The 16862-nt window shown below is 43.9% G+C and overlaps 1 protein-coding gene across 3 annotated transcripts in view; it reads right to left on the reverse strand.

The window, feature by feature from the left end:
- The window catches only part of DEPTOR (DEP domain containing MTOR interacting protein), a 191679-nt gene that overhangs the window by 78383 nt on the left and 96434 nt on the right, over window positions 1-16862 (reverse strand). For all 3 annotated transcript variants that reach the window (XM_047783357.1, XM_047783358.1, XM_047783359.1), the window contains exon 5: window positions 15042-15220. In XM_047783357.1, coding sequence (XP_047639313.1) covers window positions 15042-15220 — 179 coding nt within the window. The remainder of the gene's footprint in view (window positions 1-15041; window positions 15221-16862) is intronic.

Genomic DNA, 16862 nt, shown 5'->3' on the forward strand with positions numbered 1-16862 from the left:
GTACCTGGAGTTGAGGCCCATCTCCCTCCCCTGCTAAAAATTCCTATTGCAACAGTCTCCCCCACCCTTTTTAAACTAAAGTATAATTGATTTACAATGTTTTGCCAATTGCTTCTATATAGCAAAGTGACCCAGTCATATGTATACATGCTTTCCCTTTCTTATATTATCTTCGATCATGGTCTATCCCAAGAGACTGGATATAGTTCCCTGTGCTGTACAGTAGGACCTCATTGCTTATAGTCTTAAGACTGCAATAGTCTTAAATAAAGTCATTCTTACTGTTTTCTATAATAATGTCAGAATAACTTGTTTTCTATAATATCTTATGGTCTTGAGCAAGTTACAAACTTGCCTTTAGCCTCAATCATCAGTGCCTTTTTTTCTTCCTTCCTCCCAACCTTCCATCCCTCTGTCTTTTCTTTCATTTTTTGGGCTATACCTGCTGCATGCAGAAGTTCCTGGAGCCAGGGATTGAACCTGCACCGCAGCAGTAACCTGAGCCACAGCAATGACAATGCCAGATCCTTACCCACTTAGCCACCAGGGAACTCCCCCCCCATCTCTCTTCTTCTCTGGCGAGGCTATTTCAGGCTCAGTTGAATTCTTTAGTGCTTTTAATTACTGAGAGGATGAGATTAATTCCTGTCTGGATCTGGCATCTAGCTTCCCCTGCAGAAAGTCCCATGCTCTCTCATTAGACTACCAGAGAGAATATCTCAGCTACAGTCTTCCCCTGGAGAATGGGATCACCAAAACTACCCCACAGCAGCTGGGTGGGTTAAAAATACAATTTATAGAAAACTGCTTTGTGTGTTGCAAAATGTTATATAAATGTATTTTTTAAAACCAAAGGCAAAGAAAGAGGGCTTGATGAAGTGTTGAAATTGTTAGAGTGCTCTGACTAAATCTTTAAAAGAGGAAATTACACGCCTGGACACAGCAGCGGTAGCCTGATTATCCAGGGTCAGCTGCTGCAGCTGTGAGCAATTTACCCACGTGACTCCCTGTTTCCTCGCTCCCCTCCATTTAAGGATAAGATAGCTGGATAGCAGCTCAAGCAGTTGAGGGAGATATTTATGTGAGTCAAGAAAAGCGTTCATCGCATTTGCAAAGGTCACACAAAAATCTCAAGGTACTCGGTCATTGTTGGCGAAAAAGGAATTTTGTCTATTTTATGACTTAACATGTATTATAGCTGCGCTAGCTGACAGGCTGTGTGAGCTGATGCAATAAAGGTTGAGGTTTTTTTCCCCTAATTTAGTGGCTTTTAATAAGGAACCAATCTTTTTTGATTAAGAGCCAGACGGCTTTGATGCGAATCTTTATTTCTTTATTTTTTTAGGGCCACACTTGAGGCATATGGAGATCCCCAGGCTAGGGGTCGAATCGGAGCCACAGCTGCCGCCCTGCACCAGAGCCACAGCAACACAGGATCCAAGCCGTGTCTGTGACCTACACCACAGCTCATGGGAATGCTGGATCCTTAACCCACTGAGCAAGGCCAGGGATCGAACCCGCAACCTCATGGATACTAGTCGTGTTCATTCACCACTGGGCCATGAGAGGAACTCCTTGATGTGACTCTAGAATCTCCCATTTACCAGCTCTTGTCTTCGGCAAGTTACTCAACCTCATTTTAAAAAGGAGAATTATTATGATACCTAACTCAGATATGGAGAGGTAAAATCAGTGAATGAGCAGAGTGACTGGGAACAGTGTCTGGTGTATAGTACAGACTCTACACATTTTAGCTGTTACTTAGAATCGATCAGATCCAGTATAATGACGGGTAGTTGAGGGCCATCAGAGGTAGACTCTGCTAAAAGCTTTTGCCCATTGCTGTCATTTAATTCTCACAGCAACTCTGTGTTGGAAAGAGTTGCCAAAGCAGCCCTGGAACAGAAAGGCCTGCTTGTGGGGCTGTCCCACGGCTAGCATCTGGGAACTTGGCTTTTAGCAGGTTCCCTTTGTTACTATCTGATAAGGCAACTGCTTACCTGGGGCACTGAATTCTTCTGCACTAGCCTGCCTACTTTGCGCACACTGTGATTGATGAAGAATGCATGCTTTCCTTCTGAGAGTTTGGAAGACTGGTAGTGTAGCTGCCCAGGCAGGCAGTGTGTCTAAGAGCTGTCCTCAATAAAACCTTGCCCTCTGAGTTTCAAGTGGGCTTCCCTGGACAGAGCTAGTCCACATGTGTTACTGCACACCCCCGCTGGAGGAAGGAACCAGTTCTACGTAGCCCTGGGAGGGAGCACAGAGGACGCCTGCACCTGGATTTTTCCAGACAACACCCAGTGTGTCTTTTTCCCTTGCTGATCCTTCTCTGCGTCTTTTCACCATAAAAAAGACTCACCAATCATATGGTGAGTCTTTCTAGTACATGGGGATAGTCCTATTATTTCAAAAATCAAAAGCCCAACCAACCAAATAAATGGAAGAGTTGAGACGTTGACAGCGCACACAGCGGGTAAAGAAAGGGTGCAAACCCTGTCTGCCTCCCTCCAAAGACCATGTTCATTATATAGTGCCAGGCAGCTGCCCCCAATTACATAGATCCTGGGCCAAAGGCCACTTCTTTCTAAGGCACAATACCCAGTAGCTTCTGGTTAGCTATGCAATCTTGGGAAAACATCTTAATGGCTTTGAATTCCAGATTTCTTCGCTGTAAAGCTGTCATAATAATATCAATGTCATAGGGTTGCTGTAAGGATTTAATAGGATTATATATATGATACATGCCATATATGTGGAGCATGCACGCATTACATATGCAATATATTAAAACCTATAGAGTATTTAGCCCAGTGCCTGGCACCATGGTGAACCTCTATAAATGAAAAAGATAGATAGGTATGAACATACATGATCAACATACATACATTTGTATAAATATGTACATACATAGGCATGTATATATACACACATATATATTTACATTTGCATACAAGTTAATTACTCAGCTAACAAGCTCTGCCTTGATTATAGAGCACCATTCACCATTCATAAATTAAGTTGGTTAGTATTTCATAAGTGAGCCTGATTTTAATGCCTATTTTCAAGCTAGGGGACGACTTTTACCCAGAAATCTCCTGCTCAAAGCCTAAAGGCTTTTTAATGTTTAACCTGTGAAATTAATTATTAGCTGGACAATTCAGAGCTTTCCTAAAGACACCAGCTGGTTTTTATCATTAAGCCTCACATATACATCTGTGGTGGCCATATTTTCCTAACTCAAAGTTAGAAACTGATCTAGTGATGAATTGCTGTGCTAGGAAACGTGAACTCCCTTGGAAACTCTGACTTCGGTGGACAGAGAATATTCAGTCTCATAGAACCATGGAAAACAAACTTTCTGCGGTTAGGATTTGCTATCAATAATACCTTATTTTACCCTTTATGTTGCAATGTTGTGGCTTTATGTTTACAGCATTACAAAATCACACTGTATTTGAAGTATATTTACTCACTCATTGGAAATCATTTGGAAACAATTCGTGGGATCCTCTATCTTCTCTTTGAAGTTGAGATGTATAGTATCAATTAGTGAACAGCATAAGGCTGGTTTTCTCTAGAATTTCGTGTCACCAAGTTTTCTCTCTGGAGCAAAGATGACAGAACTAACGAACCCAAACACACCATTTTTCACTGTGGTAAGACCCAGTCACTCCAACCAATTCCGAGTTCACAATTATGGGCAATAATATCCATTTGGACATTACGACCTGAGCAGCCTCTGATAAATTACTTAAACCACTGGTGGCTTTGTTTCCTTATCTGTAAAATGGAGATAATAAAAATTCTTGCCCTAGAGTAAAGGATACTATATTGTACACTTAAAAATTGGTAAGAGAGTTGATCGCATGTAAGGTGTTCTTACCACAATAAGTTTAATGACAGTAATTACAACATCTGCCCCAAAGGGTTTAAGAGCTTTCAATAAGTTGCTGTGTGTAAAATCACTAGAACAGTGCCTGGCACATGGTGTAAAATAAATAAATAAATTAAATACATCATACGTCTTCTACCGTTCTCTAATTGCTTCCATATCCATTCTATAATCTCTACAAGACTATCACCTGTTTAAGGCCATTTTAGAATTGGCACTGGCAAGAATTCTGCCCACCCTTCAAACCTCAGTCAACAGTCCAGCAGTAGACAAAGCTGGCCATTAATAAACAGTTGTGACTTTGATCATGACAGTATCACCATAGGAGAAAACAATCCGAAATACACTGTGTGGCTTGAGTACCTCTCAAGCCAATGATTCTACATCAGTGGCTTTCAAAATATTTGACCCCAATGTTCGCAGTAACAATTTTCTTTTTTTTTTTTTTTTCGTCTTTTTGTCATTTCTAGGGCCACTCCCTCGGCATATGGAAGTTCCCAGGCTAGGGGTCCAATCGGAGTTGTAGCCACTGGCCTACGCCAGAGCCACAGCAACGCGGGATCCGAGCCGCGTCTGTAACCTACACCACAGCTCACGGCAACGCCGGATCCTCAACCCACTGAGCAAGGGCAGGGACGGAACCCGCAACCTCATGGTTCCTAGTCGGATTCGTTAACCACTGCGCCACGACGGGAACTCCTTAAAATTGGTTATGAATATTAAGAAACACATTTTTCCAGTTGTAAACAGGATATGGCTGTGTGTGTGTGATACCTTCTTAAATTTTTTTTTTGTCTTGTCTTTTTAGGGCCGCACCCATGGCATATGGAGGTTCCCAGGCTAGGGGTCTAATCAGAGCTGTTGTTGCCAGCCCAAGCCACAGCCACAGCAATGCCAGATCTGAGTTGCATCTGTGACCTATACCACAGCTCACGGCAATGCCGGATCCTTAACCCACTGAGCGAGGCCAGGGATCGAACCTGCAACCTCATGGTTCCTGGTCAGATTCGTTTCCGACTGCACCATGATGGGAACTCCCCTTCTTAAATTTTTTCTTAATATTCTTCCAAGGTCATAGTGATCAGAGTTTACATATGGTCAGTTTTATACCTACTAATCACTCCGTGGTACCACTTGACTTTATCCATTCCTGGCTGAAGAGGGGAGGAGGCAGCAGGGAGAAGGCAGAGAAAAACAAGCATTTTCAAAGAATTATAGGCCTGAGCACAAAAGACAACCTGGACACTGTGTGAATGGGCGTATCAGCTAAGAGACACTGAGTTAAAGTGAGTAGCTAAGAATCTGGAGCCAGAAACGGCTGCTGGAAGAAGTTCTAGAGAACCGTGGGAGACCAGGGCATGGCAAAGGTGTCATGGCTGTGGAAATAATCATCATAACTGCCCCAGGAGAGCCTGGGTCCCGCACAGGAATCCCTGCCCCAAATCCCCAGCCTCCAAGCTGAGAAAGGCGCTTGCTCAAGACTGACACAGGGTCAAAGCTAGAAAAAAGTTCTGCCTGTGACGGGAAAGAGAATGGGGGCGGTCCCCTCCTTAAAGGAGAGCCTCTTAATTTTTTGGCCCCACCCTCCAGCTCCCACCTCCCTTTGAGGGCTGTGTCAAGCTCACGTCCAACAGTAACCAGGACTGAACATCCGCACTGCTTCCCACCAGGAGAGAGGGAAGGGCCACATCAATTGTCTCTTACACCCAGGAGATCATGATATGCTGTTCTTGCAATATACTGGAGACCTCAGCCTATACATCCCTCCAAAAATGACCACTGAAACTCAGCTAAGTCTTTATATTAACACATAAGGCCAGGCTATAAAAGGGCATTGCACATTTCCATATACTGCATCTGGACAGAGATTGTGGGCTTGTGTTTTAAGGCTTCCTTGCGCTGCTGTAACATCACACTTGAGCAAACTGAGGACTACATACTGCAGGGGACACTGGCTGAAAAGCGGTCAGGAGCCAGGCAGGAGTCAGTAGAGGCCTAGGCTTCAGAGTGAAACTCAGTCTGTATCTAAAATGTCAGTTTCTATACACCTGACAACAGCTGTACTGACGTCAGCTAAGGAGAGAGATTTACAGTTTCGACACTGTTGACAAAAGACCTCTGTTCTTTGTGCATAACACCCTTCCTTTGCAAGACTGTGTAAGATGAGGCATTGCTCACTCCTTTCGTACTTTCTAAAAGTCAAGGCTTAGGGCACCTACAGACCTGTTGTCCTTCAACAAAACCAACACTATATTGTGTGCCAACGTACCAGTCCTGGACTTTACCAAGGAATCTTGTTCCCTTATATTTACATTGCAACAGCACTCTGGCTGTGTCCATTTTGCTTCCTGCTTTGGATTCTGCTAGAATCAAACGTAAAACGGAGCCAAAGCCGATCAGAGGGCACAGTAGGAAAATCCCCAGAAATTCTAAATTGAAGAAGGAAAAAGTTGTGGTAGCTAACAGCTGCTAATAAAGATGACATAGGAAATACTAATTGTTGAAAGCAGATTGAGAAAATATTCTACCCAATCTTTATTTTCTTCTACTCAGACTTTAACATTTAGGAGCTAAGAATGATTATACTCATGGCAAATGCCTCAACACGGTCATTGAAAACAACAGGGATAATAATTATCAATTGAATTGATTTGAAGGGCAGATTAAAGGAACCAATAGCTGCAAAGAACGGCCTGTCACTTTGGCCTGCTCAGCACTCACTTCCTTAAGGTAACAGAATTTTTTTTTTTTTTTGTAGAACAATGTGTCCCCCTCGCCTCCCCCCCCACCTCCCCCACTCACCCACCACTTGGTGAGTCTGTCAATCAAAGGCCCTACCTATGAAGGGGATCAAGAGGTGGGCATGTGACCTAGGCTCAGCCAATCAGAGTTACACTCTAGCTTGGTCTCTGGAGAGAGAGACAGCACCGGGCAGAAAACGGCCAGTGCTGACTTCTCAGCTGTATGCAGCTGGAAGGGACTGCCCCTCAGTCACTATTTCCTGGCACCTGGGTCACCAAGAGCTGCTCTGATTCTTCTCCCAGCAGCCTGTTTTCTCAGTGTTTTAACTATCCACTAGCTCCCCCATATATTTGAAGCAGATGATGACCAAGGCAGCTTATTTTCAAAGTACTCCATCTGGTATAAACATGCGGCACCGTGCCTGGCAAAGGCAAATCCTCAAAAAGTGGTCATGACTGTCATTCATTTATTCAACACTTTTTTTTTTTTTTTTCGCTTTTTAGGGCCGCACCTGCTGCATATGGATGTTCCCAGGCTAGGGGTTGAATAGGAGCTATAGCTGCTGGCCACAGCCACAGCCACAGCAATGCCAGATCCGAGCTGCATCTGCGATCTACACCATAGCTCATAGCATTGTTAGATTCTTAACCCAGTGAGCGAGGCCAGGGATCAAACCTGAAACCTCATGGTTCCTAGTCGGATTTGTTTCTGCTGCATCATGACAGGAACACCAACTTTTTTTTTTTTTTTTAATAGAGAAGCTAATAAATAAATGTCAAGCCATGGGGGATACAGAGACGAGAAAACAGATTTTCTGTCTTCGAAGCACTTACATTCCAGCCAAGTGTACAGAAAGACTAAGAGATACTTGGAAAAATCTTCATTTTGTTGGTGGCAAGGAGGTATCAAAAACAAAAAGTAAGAGAACATGTATAGAATAGTCTTGAAGGAAAGGGTGAAAGGGTGGCAAGCCAGGGTAGGCTGCCCCTGACAAAGGCTCTCTCCTTGTCCAGACTTCAGTTAGATTCCTCTGAGCCCCTATTTCAACTAGCCCTTGACCTTGGCCCTTATTACTGTGGTAAGAGAACTTTAAAATAATAATAATAATAATAATAATAATATGGTTTTTTGGTGCAAGAGTGCCCATCCCCCACTCAGTGAGTCTGTCAGTCAAAGGGCCTGCTCATCCAGGGTCAAGAGGTGGGCATGAGGAGTTCCTGTCACAGTGCAGCAGAAATGAATCCGACTGGGAACCATGAGGTTGCAGGTTCGATGGCCTCACTCACTGGGTTAAGGATCCAGCATTGCCATGAGCTTCGGTGTGAGTCACAGACACGGCTTGGATCTGCCACTGCTGTGGCTTTGGCTGAGGCTGGCAGCTGTAGCTCTGATTGAACCCCTAGCCTGGGAACCTCCATATGCCGCGGGTGCAGCCCTAAAAAAAGCAATAAAATAAAATAAGAGGTGGGCATGATTCAGCCAGATTTGACCTACCAGCCCAGTGTCAGCAAAGAGTCCTGCTAAGTCAGGATCCCCCCACTGCACTCATGATATCTGATCACTCTTGTGATTTGACCAAGCTCCTCATCCTCCATCTTTGATGTCTAAGTCCCTGGCCTCAGAACCCTCTTACCCTTAGTGTCTCTCATTCATAAATTTCCATCCACTGGCCCCCTCGCCCTTCTTCATGGCAATAAATCCCCACTGGCCCCTGTTGTACCTGGAGTTGAGGCCCATCTCCCTCCCCTGCTAAAAATTCCTATTGCAACAGTCTCCCCCACCCTTTTTAAACTAAAGTATAATTGATTTACAATGTTTTGCCAATTGCTTCTATATAGCAAAGTGACCCAGTCATATGTATACATGCTTTCCCTTTCTTATATTATCTTCGATCATGGTCTATCCCAAGAGACTGGATATAGTTCCCTGTGCTGTACAGTAGGACCTCATTGCTTATAGTCTTAAGACTGCAATAGTCTTAAATAAAGTCATTCTTACTGTTTTCTATAATAATGTCAGAATAACTTGTTTTCTATAATATCTTATGGTCTTGAGCAAGTTACAAACTTGCCTTTAGCCTCAATCATCAGTGCCTTTTTTCTTCCTTCCTCCCAACCTTCCATCCCTCTGTCTTTTCTTTCATTTTTTGGGCTATACCTGCTGCATGCAGAAGTTCCTGGAGCCAGGGATTGAACCTGCACCGCAGCAGTAACCTGAGCCACAGCAATGACAATGCCAGATCCTTACCCACTTAGCCACCAGGGAACTCCCCCCCATCTCTCTTCTTCTCTGGCGAGGCTATTTCAGGCTCAGTTGAATTCTTTAGTGCTTTTAATTACTGAGAGGATGAGATTAATTCCTGTCTGGATCTGGCATCTAGCTTCCCCTGCAGAAAGTCCCATGCTCTCTCATTAGACTACCAGAGAGAATATCTCAGCTACAGTCTTCCCCTGGAGAATGGGATCACCAAAACTACCCCACAGCAGCTGGGTGGGTTAAAAATACAATTTATAGAAAACTGCTTTGTGTGTTGCAAAATGTTATATAAATGTATTTTTTAAAACCAAAGGCAAAGAAAGAGGGCTTGATGAAGTGTTGAAATTGTTAGAGTGCTCTGACTAAATCTTTAAAAGAGGAAATTACACGCCTGGACACAGCAGCGGTAGCCTGATTATCCAGGGTCAGCTGCTGCAGCTGTGAGCAATTTACCCACGTGACTCCCTGTTTCCTCGCTCCCTCCATTTAAGGATAAGATAGCTGGATAGCAGCTCAAGCAGTTGAGGGAGATATTTATGTGAGTCAAGAAAAGCGTTCATCGCATTTGCAAAGGTCACACAAAAATCTCAAGGTACTCGGTCATTGTTGGCGAAAAAGGAATTTTGTCTATTTTATGACTTAACATGTATTATAGCTGCGCTAGCTGACAGGCTGTGTGAGCTGATGCAATAAAGGTTGAGGTTTTTTTCCCCTAATTTAGTGGCTTTTAATAAGGAACCAATCTTTTTTGATTAAGAGCCAGACGGCTTTGATGCGAATCTTTATTTCTTTATTTTTTTAGGGCCACACTTGAGGCATATGGAGATCCCCAGGCTAGGGGTCGAATCGGAGCCACAGCTGCCGCCCTGCACCAGAGCCACAGCAACACAGGATCCAAGCCGTGTCTGTGACCTACACCACAGCTCATGGGAATGCTGGATCCTTAACCCACTGAGCAAGGCCAGGGATCGAACCCGCAACCTCATGGATACTAGTCGTGTTCATTCACCACTGGGCCATGAGAGGAACTCCTTGATGTGACTCTAGAATCTCCCATTTACCAGCTCTTGTCTTCGGCAAGTTACTCAACCTCATTTTAAAAAGGAGAATTATTATGATACCTAACTCAGATATGGAGAGGTAAAATCAGTGAATGAGCAGAGTGACTGGGAACAGTGTCTGGTGTATAGTACAGACTCTACACATTTTAGCTGTTACTTAGAATCGATCAGATCCAGTATAATGACGGGTAGTTGAGGGCCATCAGAGGTAGACTCTGCTAAAAGCTTTTGCCCATTGCTGTCATTTAATTCTCACAGCAACTCTGTGTTGGAAAGAGTTGCCAAAGCAGCCCTGGAACAGAAAGGCCTGCTTGTGGGGCTGTCCCACGGCTAGCATCTGGGAACTTGGCTTTTAGCAGGTTCCCTTTGTTACTATCTGATAAGGCAACTGCTTACCTGGGGCACTGAATTCTTCTGCACTAGCCTGCCTACTTTGCGCACACTGTGATTGATGAAGAATGCATGCTTTCCTTCTGAGAGTTTGGAAGACTGGTAGTGTAGCTGCCCAGGCAGGCAGTGTGTCTAAGAGCTGTCCTCAATAAAACCTTGCCCTCTGAGTTTCAAGTGGGCTTCCCTGGACAGAGCTAGTCCACATGTGTTACTGCACACCCCCGCTGGAGGAAGGAACCAGTTCTACGTAGCCCTGGGAGGGAGCACAGAGGACGCCTGCACCTGGATTTTTCCAGACAACACCCAGTGTGTCTTTTTCCCTTGCTGATCCTTCTCTGCGTCTTTTCACCATAAAAAAGACTCACCAATCATATGGTGAGTCTTTCTAGTACATGGGGATAGTCCTATTATTTCAAAAATCAAAAGCCCAACCAACCAAATAAATGGAAGAGTTGAGACGTTGACAGCGCACACAGCGGGTAAAGAAAGGGTGCAAACCCTGTCTGCCTCCCTCCAAAGACCATGTTCATTATATAGTGCCAGGCAGCTGCCCCCAATTACATAGATCCTGGGCCAAAGGCCACTTCTTTCTAAGGCACAATACCCAGTAGCTTCTGGTTAGCTATGCAATCTTGGGAAAACATCTTAATGGCTTTGAATTCCAGATTTCTTCGCTGTAAAGCTGTCATAATAATATCAATGTCATAGGGTTGCTGTAAGGATTTAATAGGATTATATATATGATACATGCCATATATGTGGAGCATGCACGCATTACATATGCAATATATTAAAACCTATAGAGTATTTAGCCCAGTGCCTGGCACCATGGTGAACCTCTATAAATGAAAAAGATAGATAGGTATGAACATACATGATCAACATACATACATTTGTATAAATATGTACATACATAGGCATGTATATATACACACATATATATTTACATTTGCATACAAGTTAATTACTCAGCTAACAAGCTCTGCCTTGATTATAGAGCACCATTCACCATTCATAAATTAAGTTGGTTAGTATTTCATAAGTGAGCCTGATTTTAATGCCTATTTTCAAGCTAGGGGACGACTTTTACCCAGAAATCTCCTGCTCAAAGCCTAAAGGCTTTTTAATGTTTAACCTGTGAAATTAATTATTAGCTGGACAATTCAGAGCTTTCCTAAAGACACCAGCTGGTTTTTATCATTAAGCCTCACATATACATCTGTGGTGGCCATATTTTCCTAACTCAAAGTTAGAAACTGATCTAGTGATGAATTGCTGTGCTAGGAAACGTGAACTCCCTTGGAAACTCTGACTTCGGTGGACAGAGAATATTCAGTCTCATAGAACCATGGAAAACAAACTTCTGCGGTTAGGATTTGCTATCAATAATACCTTATTTTACCCTTTATGTTGCAATGTTGTGGCTTTATGTTTACAGCATTACAAAATCACACTGTATTTGAAGTATATTTACTCACTCATTGGAAATCATTTGGAAACAATTCGTGGGATCCTCTATCTTCTCTTTGAAGTTGAGATGTATAGTATCAATTAGTGAACAGCATAAGGCTGGTTTTCTCTAGAATTTCGTGTCACCAAGTTTTCTCTCTGGAGCAAAGATGACAGAACTAACGAACCCAAACACACCATTTTTCACTGTGGTAAGACCCAGTCACTCCAACCAATTCCGAGTTCACAATTATGGGCAATAATATCCATTTGGACATTACGACCTGAGCAGCCTCTGATAAATTACTTAAACCACTGGTGGCTTTTGTTTCCTTATCTGTAAAATGGAGATAATAAAAATTCTTGCCCTAGAGTAAAGGATACTATATTGTACACTTAAAAATTTGGTAAGAGAGTTGATCGCATGTAAGGTGTTCTTACCACAATAAGTTTAATGACAGTAATTACAACATCTGCCCCAAAGGGTTTAAGAGCTTTCAATAAGTTGCTGTGTGTAAAATCACTAGAACAGTGCCTGGCACATGGTGTAAAATAAATAAATAAATTAAATACATCATACGTCTTCTACCGTTCTCTAATTGCTTCCATATCCATTCTATAATCTCTACAAGACTATCACCTGTTTAAGGCCATTTTAGAATTGGCACTGGCAAGAATTCTGCCCACCCTTCAAACCTCAGTCAACAGTCCAGCAGTAGACAAAGCTGGCCATTAATAAACAGTTGTGACTTTGATCATGACAGTATCACCATAGGAGAAAACAATCCGAAATACACTGTGTGGCTTGAGTACCTCTCAAGCCAATGATTCTACATCAGTGGCTTTCAAAATATTTGACCCCAATGTTCGCAGTAACAATTTTCTTTTTTTTTTTTTTTCGTCTTTTTGTCATTTCTAGGGCCACTCCCTCGGCATATGGAAGTTCCCAGGCTAGGGGTCCAATCGGAGTTGTAGCCGCTGGCCTACGCCAGAGCCACAGCAACGCGGGATCTGAGCTGCGTCTGCAACCTACACCATGGCTCATGGCAATGCCGGATCCTTAACCCACTGAGCAAGGGCAGGGATCGAACCCGCAACCTCATGGTTCCTAGTCGGATTCGTTAACCACTGCGCCACGATGGGAACTCCCACAGTAACAATTTTCATGTTGCAAACAAAGGCACACGTGACAATGTCCATGTTTATATAGTATATATCAACTGAAATAAACATTTTGTAAAACAGTCCTTAGCCTAAGGATGATCTTATACTTTCTATTCTAGTTAAATCCAATCCAGTACATCTCAAACTTTAAAGGGCATTCAGATCACATGGGTGTTATACTAAAATGTAGATCAAATTCAATGGGACTTGTGCAGGTTCAGAGATTCTGCATTTTGATCACATTCCTAGGTGACATTGTGGGTCCATGGACCACTTCAAGTAATAAGAATCTAGTTTAGCTTCCATTAAATTTTTTTTGGCTGCCACTATACTAAAAAATTGATTGAGGAGTTCCTGCTGTGGAGCAACAAGATCAGTAAGTCTCTGCAGCACCAGGATGCAGGTTCCATCCCCGGCCCAGCAGAGGGATTAAAGGATCTAGCATTGCCACAGCTGCAGCATGAATCGCAATTGTGACTTGGATCTGATCCCTGGTCCAGGAATACGATCCATATGCTGTAGGGCAGCCAAAAATACAAAAACAAAACCAAAAACATTGATCGAGCATGTATGTAGCTCAGTGAACCAAGTGCTTCGTATTGACCCTATTTACTCCGATCACCACCCTATGCGTGTATACCCACTTTACAGATGAGAGAAGAGAGCAGCTAATAACCAGTATAGCTGGGATTCCAGAGCCTATGTTCTTGTGACAGCCAACCTCACAAGGACCGAGATGGCTCCAGTGATCCTTGCCTCCTGGATTCGCACCCTTATAGAGTCCTCCCTCATGCCAAGCAGGACTGACCTGGTAACCCATAGGGTACTGTGACTGCCAAGGCTCAGTTAAGACACTGTGGCTTCTGTCTTGCATTCTCCAGGATCCCTCCCTCTGGAAGAAGCCCAGCTGCCATGTGATGAGAATTCTTAAGCAGCCTTCTGAAGAAATCCATACAGCAATGGACAGAAGCTTCCTACCAACAGCCAACACCAACTTGGTAGGCCTCTACCTGAGCCACTGTGGAATCAAATCCTCCAAGCTCTCAGGCCTTCAGGTGACTGTTACCCTGGCCAATGTCTTTTCTTTTTTTGGCTTTTCTGGTCTTTTTAGGGCTGCACTCGCAGCATATGGATATTCCCAGGCTAGGGGTCCAATCGGAACTGTAGCCGCTGGCCTACGCCACAGCCACAGCAACATGGGATCCTTAACCCACTGAGCAAGGCCAGGGATCGAACCTGCAACCTCATGGTTCCTAGTCGGATTCGTTTCCACTGCGCCACGACGGGAACTCCCCGGCCAATGTCTTGACTGCAACCTCATAAGAGATCTCCAAGTCAACCCACCCACTAAGCCTCTCCCAGATTCCTGACCCACAGAAACTGTGTGAGATAATAAACATTTATTATTGTTTTACACCATTAAGTTATAAGGCAATTTATTCTGTAGCAATAGATAACGGATATAGTTCTCAAACAATATGTTGCATTGCAATACTGTGATTCAGTCTTAAAAAAGGGGAATCTTTGAAGGTCTTTTGGATACTTCTTTACCAGGGCAGCATGAACCATGGTTCAGCAAATTTTCATTCTCCTGATGCAACCAACCTTGCAAGCACCATCTACTTCCCATCCAGACTTGACCAGCTGACCTGCTGTAGTCAGTTGGACATGAGAGCTGTTATGTACAATCATACCCAAGCAGAAGTTTCTGGAGATGCTACAAGAGTCTGCCTGCTGGAGTTCTCCTGTGGTACACTGGATTAAGGATCTGGCATTGTCACTGCAGCGAATTGGGTCTCTGCTGTGGCTAGAGTTCAGTCCTTGGCCCAGGAACTTCCATATGCCATGGGTGCAGCCAAAAAAAAAAAAAAAAATCCATATATTCCAAAGAGTGGATGCTTCTTTAGTCTGAGTCCCAGAATGAGAAGGCATGAAACACATACCTGAACTTGACCCTGGCTTGGAGACAAGCTAAGTGGGGCCCAAGCAAAGGTACCATTGACTTACAGAGCCATGAGTGAGAAATAAAGGCCTGTGGTTGCCAGCATAAGATTTTAGGGGTTGGCAAAAGCTGATCCATGCCTCACCGTGCTGTATGATGCCATGCTCCATGAGCCGTTGGCAAAGCTGCTCTGCCTCCTTCCTCGTAGTGGCCTCACCCTCCTGAACCAGCCAATCCAGGAATTCAGACGCCATGAAGGTGCGCTCATACTTGACCCCCTCCTCTTCCCTGGGCTGCAGGAGGGTGTTTTCAGGGCTCATCAGCCTGGGAGGAAGAAAGGAAAAATAAATAAGTAAACCTACACTTATGGCAGGCAGGAGAGGGAAGAGGGGAGGAGAAAGTTAGGGGGTAGGAGGAGTTCCCATCGTGGCTCAGTGGTTAATGAATCCCACTGGGAACCATGAGGTTGCGGGTTCAATCCCTGGTCTTGCTCAGCGGGTTAAGGATCCGGCGTTGCCATGAGCTGTGGTGTAGGTTGAAGACGCGGCTCGGATCCTGAGTTGCTGTGGCTCTGGCGTAGGCCGGCAGCTACAGCTCAGATTAGACCCCTAGCCTGGGAACCTCCATATGCCGTGGGAGCAGCTCAAGAAAAGGCACAAAGACAAAAACAAACAAACAAACCAAACGAAAGTTAGGGGTAGGGGGTTGAGAGATACAAAGCACTATGTGTAAAATGAACACGGAGTTCCTGTCATGTTCAGTGGTTAACGAAACTGACTAGTAACCATAAGGTTTCGGGTTCGATCCCTAGCCTCGCTCAGTGGGTTAAGGATCCAGCGTTGCCGTGAGCTGTGGTGTAGGTCGCAGACATGGCTTTGATCTGGTGTTCCTGTGGCTGTGGCATAGTCCTGCAACTACAGCTCTGATTTGATCCCTAGCCTGGGAACCCCTATATGCCGCACCCCTAAAAAGACAAAAGGCAAAAAATAAATAAATAGAATAAAACACATTACAAGGATATACTGTACAGTAGAGGGGCTATGGTTAATAATTTATACTAACTTTTTAATTTTATTAAAAAATTTTTTGAAGTTCCCGCTGTGGCCCAGTGGAAAGGAATCCGACTAGTCTCCATGAAGACTTGGGTTTGATCCCTGGCCTTGCTCAGTGGCTCAGGGATCCAGCATTGCTGTGAGCTATGGAATAGGTCACAGATGTGTGTCAGATCCCTCATTGCTGTGGTTGCGGCATAGGTCAGCAGCTGTAGCTCTGAGTTCACCCCTAGCCTGGGAATGTCCATATGCCATGGGTGAGGCCCTAAAAAGCAAAAAAAAAAGAAAAAAACAAAAAACTTTTTTTTTAGGTTGCACCTGTGGCATATGGAAGCTCCTGGGCCAGTGATCAGATCCAAGCTGCAGCTGTGCTCTATGCCACAGCTGCAGCAATGCCAGATCCTTAACCCCCTGTGTCACAGTGGGAACTCCTATAATAACTTTAAATGTTGAATAATCTATATGAAGTTTGAATCACTATGCTGTATACCAGAAATTAATACAATATTATAAATCAACTATACTCCAATTTAAAGAAAAAAAGAAGAGGAGTTCTCTGGTGGTTCAGTGGGTTAAGGATCCAGTGTTGGCACTGCTATGGCACAGGTTCAATCCCTGACCTGGGAACTTTGTATGCCACAGGAGCAGCCACTTTTTTCTTGAAAAAGGCTTCTGTGAAGTATCACCGCAGGGTTGTCAGACAATGCAGCTGTCATGTGCTGCCCCAAATGTAATTGTTAAGAGAAGGATCTGCTTCAGAAGTGAACATGATGCATTTTCTCCTGATGGTTAGAAAAAAAACTGAAACTGCAATCCAAAACTCTAGCATTAACAAACTAATGGTATTGGTATTCAGTTACTGACCAAACCCCACCCTGTGAAATCGATTGTTACGATCATTATACAACTACAGG

This window comes from Phacochoerus africanus, chromosome 6 (genome assembly GCF_016906955.1).
Source record: "Phacochoerus africanus isolate WHEZ1 chromosome 6, ROS_Pafr_v1, whole genome shotgun sequence".
NCBI classification, from domain to species: domain Eukaryota; kingdom Metazoa; phylum Chordata; class Mammalia; order Artiodactyla; family Suidae; genus Phacochoerus; species Phacochoerus africanus.